At 45.5% G+C, this 26,715-nt stretch overlaps 1 protein-coding gene across 2 annotated transcripts in view; it reads left to right on the top strand.

Annotated features, from left to right (window-relative positions):
- The first annotated feature begins 375 nt into the window (after positions 1–375).
- Positions 376–26,715, top strand: part of LOC147631033 (putative sugar phosphate/phosphate translocator At3g11320) — a 45,669-nt gene continuing 19,329 nt past the window's right edge. For both annotated transcript variants that reach the window (XM_086809364.1, XM_086809365.1), the window contains exon 1: positions 376–1,282. In XM_086809364.1, coding sequence (XP_086665490.1) covers positions 716–1,282 — 567 coding nt within the window. In that variant the 5' untranslated portion in view covers positions 376–715. The remainder of the gene's footprint in view (positions 1,283–26,715) is intronic.

Below are 26,715 nucleotides of genomic sequence, written 5' to 3'. Positions count from 1 at the left end.
AGTTCTTAAAAGTTTGTGGTGGGTCCTGGAGCATCACCAAGTTGTCCGCTAGTGAGACGGAAGGCCATCAGTTTGTGGTGGGTCTTGGGTTCAAAACCCCACTAATTGCAACTTTTTGTTGTCCAATAGTGAGATGGAGGAGATGTCCTTCGCTTGGTCGACCCCTCGAGGCCATAAGTGTGGACGTTTAGTGAATCGCACGCCACAACCTCAAATGCACACACGTTTCCGTCGTCCTTGTTTGAACCACGTCTAAGGTGAAGGTAGTCATCATTGTGATGTGTTGTGTCCGGACACCAAAGCCCATGCACACCTAGCACACCTAGTCACTGGTCAAAAGGGTTAGGCACTACAAGACGAATGGGGAGTCACCATTTCCCCGAGCATGAGCTTGCCAAAGACTCAAGAGGATGTCAATGGACCCTTTGTGCGAGTCGTCCGGAGTACCGTGTGAAGACATGGAATCTCGGACAGTGGTACGTTAGAGCAAGCCAGCAGACCGCCATCGCCATCGCCATTGCTCAGTCTGTAGTTCCTGCTGCGTTATGCTAACTTAGCTCTCCACAGTCATAGTCATAGCGACAGAAAACCGTAAATCGCTATCATTTTAGCTACAGCGAACCCCAAATTCTCATCACCTTAGCACCAGAAAACCCTTAATCGCCATCTTCATAGTCACATCAAACCCTAAATTTCCATCACCATAGCCATAGCCATGCTAATGACAGGAGCTCTGTCACAGGGGAAGGAGAAGAAAGGAGTAGGGGGGATCATCAGCGGGAACAACAACAGTGGCAATCACCTGCTGCCACTCGTTCTACCACAACCGATCGGAAGCAGCAGTAAGAACTCAGGCAAAGTATTCACAGGGGGCTTAATAGGGGCATGGTACTTTTCCAACATAGGGGTTCTGCTGCTCAACAAGTACCTTCTCTCCAACTATGGCTTCAGGTACCCCATCTTCCTCACAATGTGCCACATGACGGCATGCGCCCTGCTGAGCTACATCGCCATAGCCTGGATGAAGCTGGTGCCGATGCAGGCCATCCGCTCCCGCGTCCAGTTTTGCAAGATTTCTGCCCTCAGTGTCATCTTCTGTGCATCTGTGGTGAGCGGCAACATTTCATTGAGGTTTCTGCCTGTCTCCTTCACCCAGGCCGTAGGGGCAACAACTCCCTTCTTCACTGCAGTTTTTGCTTATTTGATGACCTTGAAGCGAGAAGCTTGGCTGACTTATGCTACCCTGGTGCCCGTGGTCACCGGTGTCGTCATAGCCAGTGGGGTATGTAATGTTTTCATTCTGCTTTTTCTTGACGGGTAGTTATTGCTGTATAGTATTTCTTCCTGTTGCCCGTGGGAGTATGTATGTATGCCGTGCTTGCCCTTAACTTTGCATCTACTGCCATGTTTGCGGTTTATGCTGCATTGACTTGAGTGATCACCATTGCTATTATGCCTTTTTTTAAAAGAATCTTAAAATTTTTGGTTGTCAGTGTTGTATGTATGCTTTCATTGCCACTAGAAAATGTATGCCATGTTTGCTCATAGGCTCGTTGTTCAATGGCAGATATTGGCCTCTGCACTTCTTTCATTGCCAGTAGGTTGTGTGTGCTGGCCATTGTGTTAGCACATTCATCCCCAGTTTCTGCCCATGTTTGGTGTCCTTTTGGTCCCTTTTTCATGGCCCTTGATTGTCAGTTGGCCACCCCTTTTTTATATATTTTTATGGGATTTTTCCTAGCCTGGATGTATTTTCCTAGTCGGCCAGCTATATCATGTCCAATCGGCCAGTACTAGCATGTCCAGTCGGCCAGCCCTTCTTACCTATAAATAGGTGGGCTGGCCTGTCACTTTTCCATCTTGCCTAGTCTTTCCTTTGCTCCCTCACTTATGAGACTCTTTCTGTCTTTTGCTTGGGATTGTATCACTTCAGTATATTCAGCATAGTTGCTCCATATCTCTCTCTCTCTCTCTCTCTCTCTCTCTCTCTCTCTCCTCAGCACACTCTAGTGCTTATTTGCTTCCGCTCTGTGCACTCTTTCATGGTATCATCACTCCCGGTTCAACGATTCCCTTTGCTGCCCCAGATTCAGCCCTATCTGCAGCCCCTTCACCTCTGCGTTTTTCTCACATTTGCAGCCCCTCTAGATGCTGCGTTTTCTGGACAGCTACTGCTAATTGCTTTCCCTTCACTTTGGCTTCATCGCTTACAGCCTGGAGGTAGTTTCTCATCAGCGTTTTCTTCTACTTGGAGTTTGGAACTAGGCGGCCTGTTTTTTCAGGACAGTAGCCCCTCTTTGGCTGTGTTTTCCTCTCCAGTGGACATTCCCTTTTGCAGAGGGGGTATTGTGGTGGTTCGGGCTTTGGTGGCAACCTTGGTATCTGTGGTGGACACTCCTTCCCAGATTGTGCATATTTTTGAGATTGAGCCCAAGCTTTTGTGATGGCTGTCCCGACTACACTTCATATGTTCTCTGAGTCTGCAAAGTTGGATGGTTCCAACTATACTTTGTTGAAGGTGAAGGTGAAATCAGCCTTGCGTGGCGTAGATCTCTAGGATTGGCTTGTTACACATGCCAATGCTACCCCTCTCACTCTTGCTTCCGGTGGTGTGACTCAGTCACAGATTGATATTTAGCAGGTGAATGATCATCGTGTTTTCTCCTCTTTGATGTTGAACTGTCAAGATTCTGTTCTCTCTCATGTGCGTGCAACAGATGTTGCACAGGAAGTTTGGAAGGCATTTGCAGATCTCTATGAGATTAAGTCTCCGGGTCGGATTTTGGCGTTGGAAAAGCAGCTTATGAACTTATCAGTTTCTGCCTTTTCATCATCTTTATCTGCTTTCATCTCGAAGATGAAAGATCTCTGGGATGAGCTTACTGTTTGTGGCAAGGATATCTCTATAGAGGATATGGCTATTTGGCTTCTCTCCAAGCTACCAGAGAGGTTTGATGCTTATTTTGAGTCTCTTATTTCTTCTCCTCGTCCTGAAACCAGCCTTCAGAAATCTGACGGCTGGGCAGTGAAACAAACACTCGCACACAAAACACTTCATCACCCATGGGGACCTGGAAAAGGAAACAAACAGGGGGAGCTAGAGTGCTCCTGCAAATAGTACAAGGACACCGATTGGCCCCAAAACGCGGTGGCGCCCCTTGCGGGATTTCTTTACTTGATCAAAATTTGAGTACAAAGTACAACTCGTAGAATCCTCTACCAATAGGATCCCTCAAAGCTTTCACCCAGGACTTTCAAATAAGAACTCTCGCTATTACAGCAAAGCACTCCATAGAGAAGGCACACCTGTACGACACCTCCCTGCTTGAAAAGGTCTTCTCCATCTCTACCATGGATCCCACAAACCCTTTCCCAAACAGCAGTAGGGCTGTATCAAACCATATGTCCTTCCTATAGTCACAGCTTGCATGTAACCTCAAGAAATTTAGAACCTGTCCACATGAATTCCAAAGACATGTTTTCCATATGAAACCAAAGACTTGTATCTGATAAACCATAAACCTGTATCCATAAACCATAGGCCTGTTTCCTCGATACCAAAGTCCTGTTTCTTCTTGAAAACCAATGTCCTGTTTCCATGACAGATATACCATTAAAGCACAGTTGCCAAAACCTAGAGAGAGAAAGTTAGAGGACGTGTCGAGCCATCCCGCAAATACACATAAGTCCAAGACAAAGAGCAACATCACATCTCTTCCAAGAACATCATCTTGTGCATCTTAACTTGATCCTTTGTATCCCAATCTCGTAAATAAGGCCAGCAATCCACGATGAAAGAGAGAGAGAAAAAGGTCTCTCGGTTGTGTATTTCCTGCAAACCCACCTGCTCGCGAAGAGAGAGAGAGAGAGAGAGAGAGAGAGAGAAACCCCTTGGTTGTTAGCCCCTCGCACCTCCTTTAGCTCGCCTCCTTCCAAGAGAGAGAGAGAGTCGTGCTGTTTAGCCCAACAGTGGCCTGGATATGTCTCTATTGGCTGCTTCCACACATGCAGCCCGCCTGGCACTCGCCTGGCTGCCAGTAGAGAGTCTCCCGCCTGGCTCTCGTTGCTGGCTGCAGCCCATAGGCGCAGCCGCCTGGTCTTCCACACGTGCAGCCTCCCACCTGAAGCCCGCTTGGCTGCTCGACTGGCAACAGCCCGGCTGGCTGCCTGTTGCGCAGCCGCCTGGCTGCCACAACCATACGCAGCCCATCTGTACCCCACATGCGCAGAAGCACCCACTCCACACGGCGACCTGCATCCAAGGTGATGCGCCTGTATATTCCACGTGCCAGCGCGATCGCTCCAGGAATACCATACGCCATGTGTCACCCTTCACCTTTATAAAGAGGCGATTCGCTTTTAAAAACGCCAAAAGCAAAAGCAGATACCAAGAACACATGCTTCCAATAAAATAATATTTTTAAGTCATCAAAGGTTTTAAAAACCTTATAAAACTTAAAAATCCTTTTGTCCCTTTCTTTAAAACCTTTTGTCCCCTTGACACTTGGGTTGGCCACATACATGAGTTTCCTTCACATCCAACTGATGCCTGTTCACACTGACCATCCCGTGCCCGTGCCCGTGCCCGTGCTCACCTGCTTGTTGTCCAGAGGGAAAAACACAAGGTCGTAACATACTCCCCTCTTGAAAAATAGCAAGCGTCCTCGATTGCACTCACTAACACAGTAAGCATCCAATAAAGAAAGAGTCCCCATATGACCAAAGCAAAGCCCCTCCAGTGCATCTGGGTGATGAAACAATCATCATGGACAATATAGCCACACTGTCACATCAAAGTGACAAACAACTCTTGCTTGTTCCTTCAGAACCTGCAGCAAAAGTCTAAAACCAAGTGGAAACACGTAACTTGTGTTAGCCAAAAACAAAACCATGCATCATTATACATATGACAAACATATGCATGACACATATATGCATTTGCAAACAATATGCTCCTGAAGATGCTCTACCCACTCCAAAATAACAGTCTTAGGGTTGCTCTTAAGCCTTACACCCATGGATATCCACGACTGGAGGTACAACATGAGCATATGAAAGCACTCAATGCATCTAAACTATACATCCACTAAGTACTTCCCACATATGTCCCTCTTGATGCTTTACCCACTCCGCACATGGCCATCCCGCAGGAGCCACACTCAGTGATGCATCCGTGCACATAATAAAGTACTTGATGTATCATACCAATATACATGCATCTCATCCTGACACATCCAAAGTATTACCCATGTATTCCCAAGGGTATCAGGATCCAATGGCACCAGAATAAAATAATACTTCGGAAAGTGTATAAATACATGAACAAATAGAGTTCAATCCATATATGAACCAAACCAACTCTAGGACTGCTCGCAAGACTTATGCCCTTCATAGAGTCTCGAAGTGTTAGCTCAGGTTGCTGTAGACTTTAAGCTAAACCAAACCATGCTATTCCAAAGGAAACCAACTCCAGAAATAGCATCATCTCATGTGACTAGTACACAATATCATAGAAGTCCCATAAGCAGATGTACTGTCAGCCTTAGTACCTTCGGGTGAATACAAAGATGTCACCAAGCGACTCCTAGATGACAATTGACCCTGTCTATAACAAGGGAGTGGAGGTGCTACCCCCCTCTTGAGCATCAGGCAATGCTCCAGACCCTAGCTCTGCGGAACCTGAATGAGCCGTCGCAAGAGTCGGCTCCAACTCAAAGGCATCAAGATAAAGTTGCAATACCTTAGGTGAATCTACTAAGTCACCCTCCTCCATCCACTTCGCATCCATCGGTGAATAGTTCTTTAAACTTCACAAGATAGCGACGGGAAACTTTACCTTGTACCTTTCTTTCCTTATGTGCCAGTATCTGCTCGGGAACAAGAACCTCATCAAGTTCCTCCGCTTTCGTCTGAGTCTCATCTGATACATCCACAGGCACCCAAAACCTGCTTGCACTCCACCCAAGTGGTAAGCACAAGTCCCAATGAAGCATAGTAGATCACCATTGCTAAACATAGAAAGAAGCTGCTTTCTGAACCCATGAAGCTTCCGTGAAGATACCACCGGTGTCAAACTGTCGAAAGCCATAGCCTTCAACCCATCTTTTGCACCATAACACTTCAACTGCTTCTTGTTCCTGGCCAACTACTTCCTGTCCTTCTTGTCTTTTCTCCTAAGCTTTATCTTTAGCTTTTCCTCTTCACCTCATATGGGCAAAGATACACTGTAAACCGGCCTTCAGAAAGAAAAGGGCGGTGGAACAATCATTCGCACATAAAACACTTCAACACCATTGAGGACCTAGAAAAGGAAAACAAACAGGGGGAGCTAGAGTGCTCCTGCAAATAGTACACGGACACCGATTGGCCCCAAATCGCAGTGGCGCCCCTTGCGGTATTTCTTTAATTGATTATAAGAGCTTTGATTACAATATAAAGCTGGTAATTCAGCCGTCCCAGTAGAACTCCTGAAGCCTGCAAAGAACCTGCATCTGGCTTCCTGTCCACACGGCATCCAGAGATAAATCCAGCCATTGTTCACATCGAAAGACTCTCTCACATTGAGTCTGCATACAGAAGCTTTCTCCCATGATCAAGGCTGCCACAACCATCCATAGCCTCTCACACTATGAACAGCATCACACCCTGACACATCCAGTGCTTCTGCATCACAACACAGACTCCCAAACTGTCTCTCAAAAGAGAACTCGCATCACAGCACAGCATACAATACAGTTGACACACCTGTACAAACCCTCTCTACCTTCCAAGGGTACTATCCATCTCTGTCATGGATTCCCTGTCCCCTGTCTAATCAGTAGCAAGGCTGTACCAAGCATGTGTCCATTCCTGTACCTTCTGCCTGCATGTGACCTATCTCCTGGAGAAACCCACATAACATGTTTCCTCGAGAAAACCTACGACCTGTTTCCACATGAAACCCTTAGGCCTGTTTCCCTTTGAAACTTCTGTCCTGATTCCATACATCTAGTTGCCTGTTCCCTCATGAAACATCTGGCAACATAGAGATGTGCATAACTGTAGGTCTCACTGTTCCTTTCTAGCAGGAAGAAAACAATCTGCTCCATGAGCACGCAGCCATGCGAGCTTGCATCACTCCCATGCCAAAAACATAACCAAAAGACCTGTACTTGCAGCCAAAAACCCAAGTACCTTGCTGAATTTGCAGCCAAACAAAAACAGCCCATAGACTGTCCCAAAACAGTCCCGAACCAAAAGCAAAGAGAAGCTGAAAGTTCCATCAGTTGAACGCCATCGACATGATGTCTATGTTCATGGAAAACCAACCTCTGTCCACCTTTGTGTCAAGAAAAACCAGCCCTTGTCTTCTGCAAAAACACGCCCCCTCCAAAAAGCACTAGTGCTTTTGGGCGTTTCATAGCAGGCAAGGGAGGGAAAGAAACGCATCTTCCAAGAGCTAGAGAGAGAGAGAGAGGGAAGGCCTGTGTCTTTGTTCTATAACACAGCACAGCAGCCAGCCCGTTACTCTCCCAAAAGCATGCCGGTGGAGATATTCAGCTGCGCCTTCAACTTCTGAAGCACAGCCTGCCTGTTGCCCTTTCCAACAAGCCAAAGCGATTCAGCTGCTCAAGCCTCAGACCCGCCTGTACCTGCTGGACAGAATTGTCCCTATCCGCCTGCATGTACCTGTTCGTACAGATCTGCATCTGCACAATAGGCGCCTGAACCTGCAGCACCCGTACCCATCTGTACAAGCCTTTTCACAGCTACTGCACGGTACCGCTGTCCTCCACGCAGCCAACCAGCCTGTTTTCTCCTCTCTTCCACGCAGCCAACTTCTACGCAGCCACCCCAAAAGCACATGCGCCTGCTGTAGGGATAGGCGCCTCCTTGCTTGCCAGCCCCTCTTCTTTCCCAAAAAGCACACGTGGCCCCCAAATTAGCATATGGGCCACGTTTCTTTAATGAAAAGCTTTATAAATGATTACAAAGGTTTTTAAACCTTTTAAGCTAAAATTCCTTTGCCCCCCTTTCACACATGGGGTTGTCCACATATGGGCTCCCTTTTTGACTCCCACCTGATGCCATTCACACTGTCCACCATGTCCCCGTGCACACCTGCATCTTGTCCAGAGAAAAACACAGGGTCGTAACATACCCCCCTCTTGAAAAATGGCAAGCGTCCTCGATTGCACTCAATGGCACAGTAAAGCATCTCATGAGCAAAGACACCCCATATGGCAAAAACAATGGCCTTCCAATGCATCTGGATGATAGAACAATCATCCTGCACAATAAGCCACACTGTCCTCTTGCTTGTTCCTTCAGAACCTACAGCAAAAGTCTAAAATCAAATGGAAACACGTTAACTGTGTTAGCCAAAAACAAAACCATGCATCATTCTACATATGACACACATATGCATGACACATACATGCATTAGCAAACAATATGCTCCTCAAAATGCTCTACCTACTCCAAAGTAACAGTCTAAGGGCTGCTCGCAAGCCTTACGCCCATGGACATCCCGCAGGACCCATGACTGAAGGTACAACATGAACATATGAAAGCATTCAATGCATCCAAACACTACATCCACTAAGTACTTTCCCACATATGTTTCATGGCCATCCCGCAGGAGTTACACCCAGTGGTGCATCCATGAACATAATAAAGCACTTGATGTATCATACCAACATATATGCAGCACACGACACAATGCAGAGTATTTCCCAATGCATTCTCAATGGTACCAGGATCCAATGGCACCAGAATACAAAAATACCTCTACCTCAAAAAGTGTATGCATACATGCACAAATAGAGTTCGATCCATATTTCCATGAACCAAACCAACTCTAGGACTGCTCGCAAGACTTATGTCCTCCATAGAGTTATCCATAGTTGCAGTTAGAGCTCCAGGTGCGCGCGACTGTGAACCTTACTCAACCACCATCTCCTGTGACTAGTACACAATATCATAGAAGTCCCATAAGCAGATGTACTGTCAGCCTCAGTACCTTCGGGTGAATACAAAGATGTCACCAAGCGACTCCTAGATAACAACTGAGCCTGTCTGTAACAACAAGGGAGCGGAGGTGCTACCCCCCTCTTGAGCATCAGGCAATGCTCCAGACCTATGCTCTGCTGAACCTGAATGAGCCGTAACAAGAGTCGACTCCAACTCATAGGCATCAAGATAAAGCTGCAACTCCTGAGGTGAATCTGCTAAGTCACCCTCCTCCATCCACTTCGCATCCATCAGTGAACCTCCTCCATCCACTTCGTATCCATCAGTGAACAGCTCTTGAACTTCACAGGATAGCGACGGGAAACCTTACCCTGTACCTTTCTTTCCTTGTGTGCCAGTATATGCTCAGGAATAAGAACCTCGTCAAGTTCCTCCACTTCCATCTGAGCGTCGTCTGATACATCCTCAGGCACCCAAAACCTGCTTGCACTCCACCCAAGTGATAAGCACAAGTCCTCGATGAAGCATAGTAGATCACCACTGCTAAACATAGAAAGAAACTGTCTTCCGAACCCATGAAGCCTCTATGAAGATACCACCGGTGACAAACTGTCGAAAGCCATAGCCTTCAACGCATCTCCTGCACCATAACACTTCAACTGCTTCTTGTTCCTGGCCGACTACTTCTTGTCCTTGGTGTCTTTTCTCCTGAACTTCATCTTCTGCTCTTGCTCTTCACCTCATATAGGCAAAGACACAATCCTGCACTCTGTCCTGCACTTCCTTTTCACTTTCCTCATGTTGAAGCTTTTGATGTGACTCTCATGAGACAACCACGAGCTCGCCCCCTTAGGAAAGTTGGCGATTGTCCCAACCAAAGCAACCACGGACTCGCCTCCTTGAGAAAGTCGACGATGTGTCCCGGCAACGGAACCTTGTAAACCGGCCTTCAGAAAGAAAAGGGCGGTGGAACAATCATTCGCACATAAAACACTTCAACACCATTGAGGACCTAGAAAAGGAAAACAAACAGGGGGAGCTAGAGTGCTCCTGCAAATAGTACACGGACACCGATTGGCCCCAAATCGCAGTGGCGCCCCTTGCGGTATTTCTTTAATTGATTATAAGAGCTTTGATTACAATATAAAGCTGGTAATTCAGCCGTCCCAATAGAACTCCTGAAGCCTGCAAAGAACCTGCATCTGGCTTCCTGTCCACACGGCATCCAGAGATAAATCCAGCCATTGTTCACATCGAAAGACTCTCTCACATTGAGTCTGCATACAGAAGCTTTCTCCCATGATCAAGGCTGCCACAACCATCCATAGCCTCTCACACTATGAACAGCATCACACCCTGACACATCCAGTGCTTCTGCATCACAACACAGACTCCCAAACTGTCTCTCAAAAGAGAACTCGCATCACAGCACAGCATACAATACAGTTGACACACCTGTACAAACCCTCTCTACCTTCCAAGGGTACTATCCATCTCTGTCATGGATTCCCTGTCCCCTGTCTAATCAGTAGCAAGGCTGTACCAAGCATGTGTCCATTCCTGTACCTTCTGCCTGCATGTGACCTATCTCCTGGAGAAACCCACATAACATGTTTCCTCGAGAAAACCTACGACCTGTTTCCACATGAAACCCTTAGGCTTGTTTCCCTTTGAAACTTCTGTCCTGATTCCATACATCTAGTTGCCTGTTCCCTCGTGAAACATCTGGCAACATAGAGATGTGCATAACTGTAGGTCTCACTGTTCCTTTCTAGCAGGAAGAAAACAATCTGCTCCATGAGCACGCAGCCATGCGAGCTTGCATCACTCCCATGCCAAAAACATAACCAAAAGACCTGTACTTGCAGCCAAAAACCCAAGTACCTTGCTGAATTTGCAGCCAAACAAAAACAGCCCATAGACTGTCCCAAAACAGTCCCGAACCAAAAGCAAAGAGAAGCTGAAAGTTCCATCAGTTGAACGCCATCGACATGATGTCTATGTTCATGGAAAACCAACCTCTGTCCACCTTTGTGTCAAGAAAAACCAGCCCTTGTCTTCTGCAAAAACACGCCCCCTCCAAAAAGCACTAGTGCTTTTGGGCGTTTCATAGCAGGCAAGGGAGGGAAAGAAACGCATCTTCCAAGAGCTAGAGAGAGAGAGAGAAGGAAGGCCTGTGTCTCTGTTCTATAACACAGCACAGCAGCCAGCCCGTTACTCTCCCAAAAGCATGCCGGTGGAGATATTCAGCTGCGCCTTCAACTTCTGAAGCACAGCCTGCCTGTTGCCCTTTCCAACAAGCCAAAGCGATTCAGCTGCTCAAGCCTCAGACCCGCCTGTACCTGCTGGACAGAATTGTCCCTATCCGCCTGCATGTACCTGTTCGTACAGATCTGCATCTGCACAATAGGCGCCTGAACCTGCAGCACCCGTACCCATCTGTACAAGCCTTTTCACAGCTACTGCACGGTACCGCTGTCCTCCACGCAGCCAACCAGCCTGTTTTCTCCTCTCTTCCACGCAGCCAACTTCTACGCAGCCACCCCAAAAGCACATGCGCCTGCTGTAGGGATAGGCGCCTCCTTGCTTGCCAGCCCCTCTTCTTTCCCAAAAAGCACACGTGGCCCCCAAATTAGCATATGGGCCACGTTTCTTTAATGAAAAGCTTTATAAATGATTACAAAGGTTTTTAAACCTTTTAAGCTAAAATTCCTTTGCCCCCCTTTCACACATGGGGTTGTCCACATATGGGCTCCCTTTTTGACTCCCACCTGATGCCATTCACACTGTCCACCATGTCCCCGTGCACACCTGCATCTTGTCCAGAGAAAAACACAGGGTCGTAACATACACAATCCTGCACTGCCTCCTGCACTTCCTTTCCACTTTCCACATGTTGAAGCTTTTGATGTGACAACCACGGCCTTGCCTCCTTGAGAAAGTCGACGATATCCCGGCGATGGAATCATGAAACTGGCCTTTAGAAATCTGACGGGCGGTGAAACAAACACTCGCACACAAAACACTTCATCACCCATGGGCACCTGGAAAAGGAAACAAACAGGGGGAGCTAGAGTGCTCCGGCAAATAGTACAAGGACACCGATTGGCCCCAAAACGCAGTGGTGCCCCTTGCGGTATTTCTTTACTTGATCAAAATTTGAGTACAAAGTACAACTTGTAGAATCCTCTACCAATAGGATCCCTCAAAGCTTGAAAAGGTCTTCTCCATTTCTACCATGGATCCCACAAACCCTTTCCCAAACAGCAATAGGGCTGCACCAAACCACATGTCCTTCCTATAGTCATAGCTTGCATGTAACCTCGAGAAAACTAGAACCTGTCCACATGAATTCCAAAGACATGTTTTCCACATGAAACCAAAGACCTGTATCTGATAAACCATAGACCTGTATCCATAAACCATAGGATTGTTTCCTCGATACCAAAGTCCTGTTTCTTCTTGAAAACCAATGTTTGTTTCCATGACAGATATACCATCAAAGCACGGTTGCCAAAACCTAGAGAGAGAAAGTTAGAGGACGTGTCAAGCCATCCTGCAAATACACATAAGTCCAAGACGAAGAGCAACATCACATCTCTTCCAAGAATATCATCCTGTGCATCTCTTAACTTGATCCTCTGTATCCCAATCTCGTAAACAAGGCCAGCAATCCACGATGAAAGAGAGAGAGAAAAAGGTCTCTCGGTTGTGTATTTCCTGCAACCCCACCTGCTCGCGAAGAGAGAGAGAGAGAGAGAGAGAGAGAGAGAGAGAGAGAGAGACCCCTTGGCTGTTAGTCCCTCGGCGCCTCCTTCAGCTTGGCTGCAGCCCATAGGCGCAGCCGCCTGGTCTTTCACACGTGCAGCCTTCCACCTGAAGCCCGCCTCGCTGCTCGATTGGCAACAGCCCGCTTGGTTGCACAACCATACGCAGCCCATCTGTACCACACATATGCGCAGGAGCACCCACTCCACACGGTGACCTGCATCCAAGGTGATGCGCTTGTATATTCCACGTGCCAGCGCGATCGCTCCAGGAATACCATACGCCATGCTCCACCCTTCACCTTTATAAAGAGGCGATTCGCTTTTCAAAAACGGCAAAAGCAAAAGCAGATACCAAGAATGCATGCTTCCAATAAAATAATATTTTTAAGTTATCAAAGGTTTCAAAAACCTTATAAAACTTAAAAATCCTTTTGTCCCTTTCTTTAAAATCTTTTGTCCCCTTCACACTTGGGCTGGTATCCTTACATGCTGCTACATTTCGAGACATAATATTAACCACATGTTACATAACAAACAACCTCTCATTATCCTCATTATTTTTGCTAGAGGATGCATAGTTGTTTTGCTACACTTTTCCATTTTGCATGTCACTCTGCTTCTTATAGCAATCTGCCTGCACATGCCTAGGATTACCACAGTAAAAACAGTCTCGTGTATCATTATGCTGTCTTTGCCAATTACCACGACCTCGTTGACTCCCCTGTCTCTAAACTGGCCTCTTCCACCTATATGTTGTTGTTGTGAATCTTGGGACAGTTGTTGCTGCTGACCATAATTCTGATTACCTGTTCGGCCATCACCTTGGCCACGTCCACGACCTCTACCTCGTCCTCTACCTGAACTTGTGTAGAAGGCCTGCTGCTATGAACTGTTTTTGTTTTGTGAAGACTGTTGATCTTCATCCAAGTTCTTCTCTTTAATGATCAACATTGACACCAAATCTGTGAAGTTGGGAATGTTCTCCCGAGTTTGAATAGACGTCTTAAACGCCTTGTATTGTGACCCGAGACCACGCAGATACACTTCCACCTTATCATCATCATCCACAGAAATACCAATTGATGCAAGGGATTCCACAATGCCCTTGATCTTCAAAGCATAATCATTCACGGACATATTCTTCTTCTCCACAGTATGAAGCTCATTCTTCAATTGAATTTTTCATGCCTTGGTGTTTGTTTCATACAGTTTCACCAAGGTGTCTCAAGCCTCCTTAGGTGACTTGGCATCCTGTATATGCAGCAGTTGGTTTAATCTCTGGTGCCTCCTCATGTTCACCTTCCAAGCATGGAAGTTGTTCTTGTTAAGCTTCTCTACAACAATCTGGTTTATTCCATCATTTGACATCTTTTTTGCAACACAAATTTACCAGCAACAGCACTCTTGCTTGACTTGCACAAACTGCTATATTCTCTGCAGCGGTACATCTACCCACTCCTCTTAGCATGTTCACATTATGGACCGCTTGTATATACTCTATTATGTGTGTTAGTCACGTTATCGTCCTTGTAGATCTTTTTTGTTGTGTGAAGAAGAAGAATTTTCAGTCTCCCACCTTGTGTGCTCTCTTCTAGGGTTTGTGTGAGAGTGTGTGCTTGCAAGAGCTCAAGCTCTCTTCTCCCCTGCATCTTTTCATGGTATCAGAGTCTGGTTCATGCTAAGGGCTGAGCAGCAAGCAAAAGAAGCACAGGAAGCGGTACGAGGTAAGAGCTTTATCTACTCTTCCCCCTTTGTGTTGGCTACTACACCCTTGTCGAGAGCTCTTTGGGAGGCACCGACAAACGAACTCCGATTGAGGAGCTTTCTTCGCGGGAGGAAAGCTACAGGGCAACTATGACGTCCTATTGGACAAAGTTTTTTCGGCCAAAAACATGTTTCGGGCGCGTCTGGACCTTTGTTTTTCAGTTCACAATCGTTCACAAGCACTGCGGGTAAGTTTTGATTCTCTGCAAAACTCTGTTTTTGGAACTATAGGAAGGGCGATTGGTTGTGCAGACACTCTTGTGTGTTGCAAAGAGGTCTCAAAGTTACCATTGGGTGTATGTATGCAAAGTAAGGTCAGTGGTTGTGATAGTTTGGGTGCAGTATAGTGGACTAGTCGGTATAGTCTAGCTGTAGAATCTCTGGCGAAGATATGTCGGTGCAAGCTACCAAACCCGCCAGTGATATAAATGTCGAATGGTCATGGAGGCGCCTCGTGAGTGTCAGCTCATGTTGAGCTTGACATCTCAATAGTAGACTCATATGACTGCACTACTTTATTTATTAAGGTGAGGTTATAGGAATGACGAAGTTGCTGTAATCTCTGTGGCCGTGTAAAAGGTGCTGCTGAGGAGTCAACAAGCTGATGAAGATCAATATCTGAGAGATGAGTCACGAACAATGGCTTCTAGCCATCAGGGAGGCCTAGGGGCAATCCTCCGTCGCACAAACGTAGGAGGAGTAGGAGAAGTTGAGGGCGGAAAAACTTGGGGTGAAGAAACTGGGGGTGGAGAAGCCTAGGGGAGTGGGGGTGCCGGGGAAGAAGATGAAGAAGCAGGAGGATGAGGAATCTCTATGGTAAGCTCAGGGTGAAGTCGGGAATCATTGGACGAGGGTTCAACAAAGTGAACATCGTAGGAAATCATTAAGGACTTCGTCTCTAGACCCCATAATCCATAAGCTTTGGATTGAGGGCTATAACCAAGGAATTTGCACTTAGATTTGGGATCAAATTTGGACTTGACAGAATCAAGGATACAAGCATAGGCATCATAGCCAAAAACCTTGAGATGTGAAACTGAAGGTTTCTGTCGTGTAAAAGCCTCCTCCGGTCTCATATTAGCAAAGCCCCATTGGGGGAGAATGGTCAATGATGTAGACAGCAGTGGTCACAGCTTCTTCCCAGAAAGAGGAAGGAAGATCAGAAGAAGAAAGCATGGTATGGGTCATCTCCTGAACAGTCTTGTTTTTGCGTTCAACCACACCATTTTGATGTGGCGTGCGAGGTGTGGAGAATTGATGGCCAATTCTTTTTTGTGAACAAAATGGAAAATTGCCTAAAAATGTGGGAAAAAATACCCATGACTAAGTAAAATACATCAGATAAATATGCTACATAAATGGTGCAATAAATGGGATAAATGCTGGAGCTGAACACAATCCAACATTTATAGGCACCAAGGCCTTATATTTTGACCCTAAATAAGAGTGTGTTCACACCACAAAGGACACTTGACTAGACTCCAGACTAACTCCAAAATACCCAACAATGTTCTCTTTTGGAATTGGCTTGTGTTGTTATTGCGCTGCATGCTTGTGTAGATTTCCTATTTGGTGGAAGGGCTTCAAAAGAAATTGGGTGCACTAGTGTTGTTTTGTTAGTGAAAGGATTTGGAGGTAAACCTAAGCAATGCAAAGGTGTTGATTTCCTTTACTCTTAGGGTGAGATTGACTAAACATGAATTTACATATAAGAGGGAACAAATAGAGGTGGACTCCTACACATACTTGGTTTTTTTTTTTTTTGCTTTGTGTTTTGTCATGAGAAAGACGGCTAAAGTTCGCCCTAGCAAGGCATATGGTTCTCTTGCACGATTAGAGAGAGAGAATGTTTCCAAGCCTATTTTCATGATCCACTAACAAAGTGCTTAATGTTTGACTCCATGGTTGGGCCACCTTTTTGGGACCTGACCTTTGCCCAAAAGTATTGTGCAAGGATTGAATGCTTGCAGTCTGCAGATTATGATGTTCTTTAGGCTCATATGAAGCAAGTTTAGTGCTACATGATATCATCCTTCAAGAGTTTGACGCTTCACCTTATGAAGTTGAACTGTTGATGCAATTTTCTAGACTCACTTATCTTGGTCCCTTCCAGGTGACCGTCTACGTAGGATTGCACTTGCTTCATTTATACAGTTGGCAAGGAGTGGGGCAGGGTGGTATTAGAGAACTAGTAGATGGGGCTCATGTCCAAAGACATCCAAATAGATAAATTACCATCTTTACACCACAACCTTGATCTCCGCACCCATGCACCCCCCCCTCCAAAAAAAAAGGGATTGCAGCAATAGGATCTGTACGGGATTATCCGCATGGAACATCCTTCATCTTTTTGTATTTTGCACATTGATTGAGCCATCTCATTTTTCAGTAAAGATCAAATTTTGCAAGGACTTGATGGTTTCATTCAAAGACCAAGGTATTTAAAAAGGCACATGTCACATCCTACAAGATTGTGATGGTCAGATTAGGGTCTGCTAACACAGTTTGAGATGTGAGACATGGCTTTTGGAGATTCATAGTAACGAAGTGCTCGCAACATGTGACACTTGTGTGATGGGCGAGATTGAGATGGAGGAGCATTGCTTTCTAAAATGCCTTGCCTATGTTGAGATCACATGTAGATGTCATTGCTTATTTGGAGAAGGTTTTGAGCCTTATCACAATTTATTAACTTGGTAAGCAATGCATGGGCTCTTTCTTCTCGAGGTGAAGCAGCTTCAAGACAATTTGATAATGTCTAGAGAGGCCACTCATCAATCATTGACATTCATCACCTCTTTCATTGAAAATGCAGATGGTAGCCAAAAGCAAGGTTACGGACTTGAGGCGACGTATCAATTATCTCCCTTTCATGTATGCCTCTTAGAGACCTTTTTCATAGCAGTCCCTAAGCCATCTACAGGTGCAAGGATAGTGGATGCTGCCCACCAACTAGAATCCCGCGACATCGACTACCATCATCTAAACTCAACCGAACTTTAGTAAGTATGATGGTAACTGTGATCATTTAGCTGTTAATCATTTTATTCATCAATTTAATGCTCATTTTCCTTTAGCTAGGATCACAGATTCTCAAGATAGAGTCCACGTAGCGGCTCCTCACCTTATGGATGAGGCAATCACTTGGTTGGTGGCAGCATTGGTCTAGTCTTCATACAGATCCAACCATAGGTGTCATTGCTTTTCACTGGGATACCTTTGTCCATGACCTTAAGACTAGATTTCTCCCTCCCCAGTATTTGACCAACCTGGCAGATGAGTTCTATGGACTTAGACAAAACGGGTCACCCGTGCTTCAGTTTTCCGGTAAGGTTATAACTTTAGCACAACAGTTAGGGTTATCTAAGCAGGCTAAGATGGATCAATTCATTCGTGGATTAGATCCTAACATCCAGTTCACAGTTCGTAACTTTGAATCCAGCACATATGACTAGGTTTTGACTTTGGCTCAAAATGAAGAAATGAAGATGAATGGAGGCAAGCCTAAGCAACCACAGTCTAGTACCAAACCCCAGCAGCAGCAATCTGCTTCGCAACTGGGAAAAGGTAATGCATCTTCTAAAGATGCTAAGAAGGACAACAGTTCTAGCTCTAGTTCAGGAGGTAAGAAGGATAAGGAATCCAAGTCTAAGAAAACCCCCGAGAAAAAGGCTAAAGCAGGCATCACTAGAGGCTATCTTTCTCTAGAGGAGCAAAGGAAGCAACAGTCTGAGAACATATGTTTTTTCTGTCATACCATTGGGCATGGTAAGAAGGATTGCCAGGAATGGCAAATGGAGCAAGCCTCCAAAACACCTTCTTCCATAGTTGCCACATCTTCTTTTGCTAGCTTTTACCTTCTATGCATCCTATGCTATCCGTGGTATTTGATGCTAAGTAGGAGGGTGAGAGCGATGCTGCACAGAAAAGCCTCATCCGAGCTTATGGCTCTGCCAAGAGCCGCTAGTTTGTGACTTTGTAGTTCTATTTGACATGGGACGCCATCTCTCCCTAGTTGGCTACCAAAATGAGCTATACATTAGTGCCATATCATTTGGATGTGGACGAGTTCACACTTGGTCTCCGCACCCACATATCTCAAAAGGCACAATAGTTTGCCGTTGTAGTTTAAAAGGCCTCACTCCAATGAGATTTCATTGTCTTGCCTCTTTTGGGGTGTGACATGATCTTAGGAATCCAGTGGTTTCGTCAGTGTGAGTCTATTCCCGATTGGGAGCAGGACACTTTTACTATCTGTAAAGGTTTTCTTGAGCCCGTCATGATTCGTGGGGATAGAAGCATTCTTGGCATCCCGTTGATTTCTCATCTCTAGGCCCAACGAGCTATCCGCAAGGGAGCAGAAAGAGCATTGCTTTACGTTCGTGCTCAAACAGCCTCTATCTCATCAGTAGCTGCTATCTCATCTTTATCTCCAGTCCCACAGTTAGCAGACCTCTTGTCTAGATATCAGGACATTATGCTTAGGAAGGATCTCCCGTCCAGTCTCCCCCCATCCTGTCCTGAGGACCATCATATCGATTTGGTTCTTGGATCAGAACCTCCTAGCAAGTTCCACTATCGTCTTTCCAAGAATTTAGAGGGCGAGCCAGAAAAGCAGTTATTTGAGCTCCTCTGAGCTGGATTCGTTCGGCCATCTTCCTCACCATTTGCTACATCCATTCTATTTGTCCAAAAGAAGGACAAGTCTACATGCCTTTGTGTAGACTACTGGACATTAAACAAACTCACTATTAAGAATAAGTTTCCTATGCCAAGGATTGAGTACATTTTGGAGCGTTTAGACGGTGCAAAGTTTTTCACTAAGATCGACCTCAAGAGTGGTTACCATTAGGTCCACATTTTTGAAGCTGACATTCCAAAAACAGCTTTCCGGACAAAGCGTGGTCACTACGAGTTTGTAGTCATGTCCTTTGGGCTTACCCATGCACCCATAACCTTCAATAAAATAATGTCTAGGATTTTTACAGTCCTCATTGGTAAGCGTGTTTTCATATTTCTTGATGACGTACTTATATTCTTAGCCATTGCGGAGTAGCATGAGAAAGATGTGGAGAAAGTCTTGCAACTTTTGCGAGATAATGGGCTCTACATAAATGCCAAAAAGTCTATCTTCGGTGTAACAGAGGCTCAATACGTGGGCTGTTGGGATTCGATTGGACCCCTCCAAGGTTCAAGAGATCTTGGATTGGGACATCCCTCAGACCGCCCAAGAGATCCGTTCTTTCGTAGGTCTTTGCCAAGCCTACAGCACTCATGTTCACCAGTTTTCCAACCTTGCAGCACCTCTCACCGACTTGCTCAAGGGGATAAAAACTCGTAGACAAAAAGTCATAGTCACATGCAAGGTGCTTGATGCATTCCGTGCACTCCAGAAAGCAGCCTCAGAAGCGCATGTTCTGCAGTTAGCATCTTGGGATGAACCTTTCGAGGTCATTACTGATGCCAGTAATGTAGCCATAGGTGCAGTTCTTCAGCAGGACAATAAACAGAAAGAATTATTGTAGTAGGCCACATTACTGTAGCTAGTAATGTGGCCTACTACAATAGAAAGTTGGATGCCACCAAAAAGAATTATTCGGTTTATGACAAAGAGCTTTTAGGTGTGATCACATCACTCAAACATTGGAAGCCATTCCTTTATGGATAGGTTTTCACAATCAAAATATACCACAAAGCACTTAAGTGGCTTTAAACCATGCCAAGTGCCCAGTGGAGTGATCGGCAAGCCAGATGGAGTCAGATCTTCTAACAATTTGGAGGAATGATCGAGTACATCCCTGGTAAGCATAACTCAGTTTTGCAGATGCTCTTAGTTGAAAGGCCAGCATCCAGACCATGCAGGAGTCCACCATTCTTGAAATCATTGGGAAGAACTTAGATAGCATGAAAGGTCAATATGTCGATTCCCCTGACATTGCTACTCAATACAGTTTGGCCCTCACCTCTGAGCTTGGCCATTACTCAGTGCAGAACGGTTGGTTGTTCTACAAGAACCGTCTCTGTGTTATTCGAAAAAAGCGATTCTTCATGATGCTCATGACTCCTTAGTTGGAGGACATAGAGGTATCAACAGCACCCTCGAGAAATTGGAACGGTCCTTTTATTGGCCAAAAATAAGACGTGATGTTTATTAACATATTCGAGCCTATAAGATTTGTCAAAAAGTTAAGGTTCCATATACGAAAAAGGCTGGGTTACTTTAACCTTTGCCTATCCCCGATAGACCTTTCATCGACATTTCTATGGACTTTGTAGGACCTCTGCCAGCATCCATTGGATCTCGTAACACTCAGTGTTTTACCATTGTGGATCGCTTCAATAAGTTCTGCATGCTCATCCCATGCAAGCATACGGCCATAGCTGAGAATGTAGCCCGTCTTTTTCTCATGCATTGGTACCCCATTTGTGGTTTGCCTAGCACCATGGGCATGAGAAACATAAAAGTGTCATCGGCAAGGGCTTGAGCAACCAATTGCTTGCCATGAGGGAGATGCAAACCAACGACTTCACCATGCGATGCCATAGCATCTAGGTGAGATAACATAGGATGAGTGGCAATGGCAAAGAAAAGAGGGCTAAGAGGACAGCCCTGCCGGAGAGAACAGGTGAGAGAACTACCATCCGAAAGTCCTCCATTGAGCATAATCCGCGTGATAGAGCCAGAGCCAAGTAAATGCACCAAATTAGCCATTTTGGGACCAAAGCCCATGGCTGTCATTAACTGAGAAAGGAAAGACCAGCTGACATGATCAAAACCTTTTTCAAGATCCAGCTGCACCATCACAACTCTTGCTTCTTTGCCTTGGCATAATCCACTCCAATTTGAACATTAAGAATATTATGCAAAATATTCCTGCCATGCACAAATCCATATTGATATGGATGAACAAGAGTAGGAAGCACCTTCTGCAAGCGATTGGCAAAAATCTTTGTAAAGATTTTATACATAATATCCATAAGTGAGATCGGGCGCCATCGAGCCAAAGAAGTAGGCGAAGGGACTTTGGGCAACAAACGAAGTATGCCCAACTTCCAATCGGCAGGCATATATCCCTCATCCCAAACCCTTTGACAAATAAGCGTCAAAGGCTCTGCAAGCTGATCAGCATATTTTCGAAAAAACTCATTTGTCAAACCATCCCAACCAGGGCTCTTTCCCATGGGAAGTTTGGAGATAACAACTTCCACTTCCCCTTGAGTAACAGGAGCATCAAGTTGAACCGCCACATCAGGGTCAACTTGATATCGTATGAAACCGGCCTCTGATAGAAAACCAGAGTGCGGTAGAAGCAATCACCCGTCCACTTGTAGTCTAGATGATAAAACAAAGCAGATTGGAGCTAGAGTGCCCAAATCTGAATACACAGCGACACCTGTTGGCCCCAAAGCTTGGCGCCCCTTGCGGTATTTCTTTATTCAATTATAATAAAATGAATGGCTGAGTACAACACAAAGATCAGCCAAGAGTTTACACCTGTAAGTCCAATCTGACGGCCCACAAATCCTTCTCAGCACAGAGGATCCATGCACACAGATCTGTGTCTTCAAATAACACACTGTGCCTCCCTCTGATCAGCCAAGTTCACTAAGCAGGCCAGCCATGGGCATCTGGCATAACTCAAGTGCATGATACATCTTCTCAGCTCAAACATACATGTGCTGTCCAAACTCTGTCTCAACCCTTGTCAATCTGCCATACCCCTCCTCTCACAAGGGGCCAGATAACACATATCTGCAACAGACATCAAGCAGTAGAAAGAGAGATAGATGAACAGAAATAGAGCTTACCAAGTTCAGCTCGTGAAACAACACTGGAGGAAGCAACAGCACCAATCTGTACTTGCAGGCACTTGTATCCACAACCCTGCTTCACACGTGTGCTTGTACTTGCCTGTATCCTCCTCCTGATGTTCACTCTTATGCTGTCCTTGAAAATACAGATCTGAAAATCAGCACTGTACCCGTCTGTACCACCTCGGGATACGTGCCAGGAGTTGTACTTGCACAAACAGTCGGCTGTCCACTCTTGTACCTGCCTGAATCTGAGTACACAGACCTGTCCAGCACCTGTTAACGCCGCCTACAGCAGTTGTACTTGTTGTACCTAAATGTCCGTACACTGTACGGCAGTTGTACAGTAAGGTACGGGCTGTGTACTTGCTGGTACAGCCTGTACTGGACCTGTGCGCAGAGTATCCAGCAGAGGGAACACAACGTTTGCAGCAGAAATCAGCAGCCACCTGTACTTGCACTGTACGGACTGCACACGTGGGAAGTGCAACTGTTCGTGCAGAAGAAAAACAGCAGCAGTACACAGAAAAACAGCAGCCGCCTTCCTTCTCCTGTGCTTTTCCACGCTTCTCTTCATGCGCTAGAGAAACTCCTCCACTTTTGCTACACGACTCCCCAAAAAAAGAAGAGAGAGAGAGAGGAGAGAGAAACACTCCTCCCCCAAATTAATCCCTAGGGCCCCAAACTTTAATAAGTTCCTAGGGCCACTAAGGCCTAGGGGCAAACTTTAATAAACATTAAAGCTTAATGTTTCTAGTTCCCCCCTTCACACCTAGGGATGTCCACACATCTTAAACTCTGTCCGGGCACCCCCCATGTGAATCATAAAATATTCTGACTCTGCAACCACCATGCCCACACTTGTACTGTTCCATTTTCACAGGGCCATGACATACCCCCCTCTTGAAAAATGGCAAGCGTCCTCGATTGCATTCTGGTGATGCATCAAAATATCCAGAGTGAAATATACAATATGGCAAGATCAGCGTCCCAATCTCTCTAAGCCATACACATGTATCATCATTCACTGCAAACCAATGGCATAGTAATAGTCCAAGTTGTATACCACTGTGAACCATACATATCCACAAAAATCTCCATGTGACTAGTACACATATATCATAGAAGTCCCATAAACAGATGTACTGTCAGCCTCAGTACCTTCGGGTAAGATAAGATCTGCACCAAGCGACCTCTAGATGTCATCTGAGCCTGTCTGTATCAAGGGAGTGGAGGTGCTACCCCCCTCTTGAGCATCAGGTAATGCTCCAGACCCATGCTCTGCTGAACCTGAATGAGCCACAATAAGAGTCGGCTCTAACTCAAAGGCATCGAGATAAAGCTGCAAAACCTGAGGTGAATCTGTTAAGTCACCTTCCTCCATCCACTTCGCATCCATCGGTGAATAGTTCTTGAACTTCACAAGATAGCGACGGGAAACTTTACCTCGTACCTTCCTTTCTTTATGTGCCAGTATCTGCTCTGGAATCAGAACCTCATCAAGTTCCTCAACTTCCGGCTGAGCCTCATCTGATACATCCTCAGGCATATCCCCACGGAAAGGTCTAAGAAGACTCACGTGAAAAGCATTGTGAATCCTCCAGTGATCTGGTAACTTCAATCGATAGGTTACCTCACCAATCTTTTCCAAAACCTGAAAAGGCCCATAATATCGCATGCTCAACTTAGGGAATAAGCGCTCTTTACCCTTCATCTTCTTGAGTCTTGCCTTTTCAAAGCGCAAAAGAACCCAATCACCCAATGCAAACTGTAAATCACGTCTGTGACGGTCTGCGGCTTTCTTTTGCTTCTGCTGAGTTTTCTGGAGGGCCAACTTAACTCTCCGATAAGCTTCATCCAAGCTCTCCACATACTGATCAGCCTCAAAGATCTTATCCTTTGTATGCAAAATGGGTGGTACCTTCTTCCCTCCTTCTACAATCTCAAAAGGCGCCTTGCCTGTCGAGCTATGTACAGTGTTGTTATATGCAAACTCCACCAAAGGAAGATACTTTTCCCATTGTTGCTTGTGCTCTGACACATAACACTTGAGAAGATCCAACACTGTAGAGTTAGCCTCTTCTGACTGACCATCTGTCTGTGAATGAAATGACGATGAAAACTTGAGAGTTGTACCCATGTTGTCAAACAACCCTCTCCAAAACAAACTCGTCATCCGTGGATCACGGTCACTAATGATAGACGTAGGCAAGCCATGATACTTGAAGATGTTCGCCATGAACAACTTCACCATATGATCCACTTTAATTGTCTTCCTCACGGGAATGAAATGAGCCTGCTTACTGAACCTGCATATGATAGTCCAGATGCCATCATTTCCCGTTTGTGTCCGTGGAAGATCAAATACAAAATCCATGGCAATGCTCTCCCAAGGTCTATCTGGAATAGGTAAAGGCTGTAATAACCCTGGTGTCTTCTGACGGTCAAACTTTACCTTCTGACGTACGATGCATTGCCTCACAAAGGCATCAACATCTCTTCTCAAGGTTGGCCAATAAAAGAAAGTCTCCATTGCTTTGACCGTGGCGTCAATACCTCTATGACCTGCATACGGTGGAGCATGACTTTCAATCATAACCTTGAGTCGCAATGGCCTGGTAACACACAGTCTGCCATGCATCAATAAAAACCCATCTCTGAGAGTGTAATGCTCATGCCGCTGACCCTCATACATCTGATCATACAACCTTTCAAAGTCCTCATCATGGGCATACTGCTCTTTCATTTCATCAAGCTCATGATGATAAGCAAGTGAAACTGCAGAGACCTGTGGCTTGCGTGACAAAGCATCTGCCACTACATTCTTTTTGCCTTCCACATGCACAATCTGGAAGTGAAACATTGACAAAAAGTTTGCCCAACGCATATGCTTCTCTGAAAGCTTAGTCTGCGTGAGGAAATATCGCAAGGTCTGATGATCTGTCTGTACAGTGAAATCAGCCCCAAGCAAGTAGTGTTTCCAAGTAGAAAGAGCGTGAATTACAGCCAACATCTCTTTCTCATACACCTGTAAATGCTTCTCAGCATCTTGCAAAACTCTACTCTCATAGGCTATCATATGTCCCTCTTGCATGAGAACTGCACCAATGCTACTTCCACATGCATCACACTGGACAACAAAAGCCTTTCGGAGGTCCGGTAACACCAATACTGGGTCCGAAGTAAGCTTTTCTTTGAGCTTTTTGAATGCTGTAATTTCCCGATCAGCCCATCGAAACGGAGTTGCTTTCTTCGTCAAAGCATGAAGAGGCGAAGCAATTTCAGCAAAGTGCCGTATGTAACGCCTGTAATAGGAACACAATCCTAGAAAGCTGCGTACATCATGCACGGTCCTCAAAGCTGGCCAATTAAGTATTGCTTCCACCTTGGCTGGATCCATACGGACTCCATGACCAGACACAATATGCCCCAAGAAATGTATCTCCTGCAAGAAAAACTCACTCTTCTTGCCATTAACCACCAACCTATGGTTTCTGAGTTCTGCAAACACAATGGCCAAATGCCTTCTATGCTCTTCCTCAGTTTGTGAATGCACAATCATATCATCAAAGAATGTGCCCATAAACTCTCTATGAGGCCTGAAAATCCTGTCCATCATTCTGTTAAATGTGGCAGGCGCATTTGTCAAACCAAAGGGCATAACCAAGAACTCATACAATCCAAACGTGGTTCGGAATGCTGTCTTATGCACATCCTCGGGTCTAATGCGTATCTGATGATACCCGCTTTTCAAGTCAATACGACTAAAAACTGTGGAGCCCTGTAAGCGGTCCAAGATGTCATCGATCCTCGGTATGGGGAATCGATTCTTGATGGTATTCTTATTCAGCGCCCTGTAATCTATACACATGCGCCAAGAACCATCCTTCTTCTGCACTAAGAGCACAGGTGAGCAAAAGGGTGATGAGCTAGGCTGAATCAACCCTTTATTCAATAGCTCCTGCACCTGACTCATAATCTCTTCCTGTTGGGCTGCACTAACACGGTACGGCAGTCTATTCGGTGGAGTACTACCAGGAATCAGATCTATGGCATGATCTTCTGGCCTCTCAGGAGGTAATTCTCCTGGCAATGACTCGGAAAAACAGTCTTGAAACCCACTTAAGAAATCAGCCCTGTCTTTATCTAACATTGACAAATTAGACTTAGACTCATCATCTTGTGCATCCTTTACATAAATCAAGTACGCGGAAAGATGCTTTTTTATTACTGAAGAAATCGCCGAAGCGGATACAATAGGAACAGATTCCTCTTTGAGTTTTACATCCAATACATGCTCTTTCCCTCTATGAGTCAGAGTAATTTTCCTATTGTAAGTATCCACCACCGCATGTACCCTGTGGCACCATGGCATCCCCAACAAAACATCACAGCCATCCAAAGGCATGATGAAGAA

Source organism: Cibotium barometz, chromosome 15, assembly GCF_041138505.1.
Source record: "Cibotium barometz isolate CiBa-2024 chromosome 15, ASM4113850v1, whole genome shotgun sequence".
In the NCBI taxonomy this organism is placed as follows: domain Eukaryota; kingdom Viridiplantae; phylum Streptophyta; class Polypodiopsida; order Cyatheales; family Cibotiaceae; genus Cibotium; species Cibotium barometz.
Note: the sequence above shows the minus strand (reverse complement) of the source record. Positions and strands in the feature narration are given on the sequence as shown.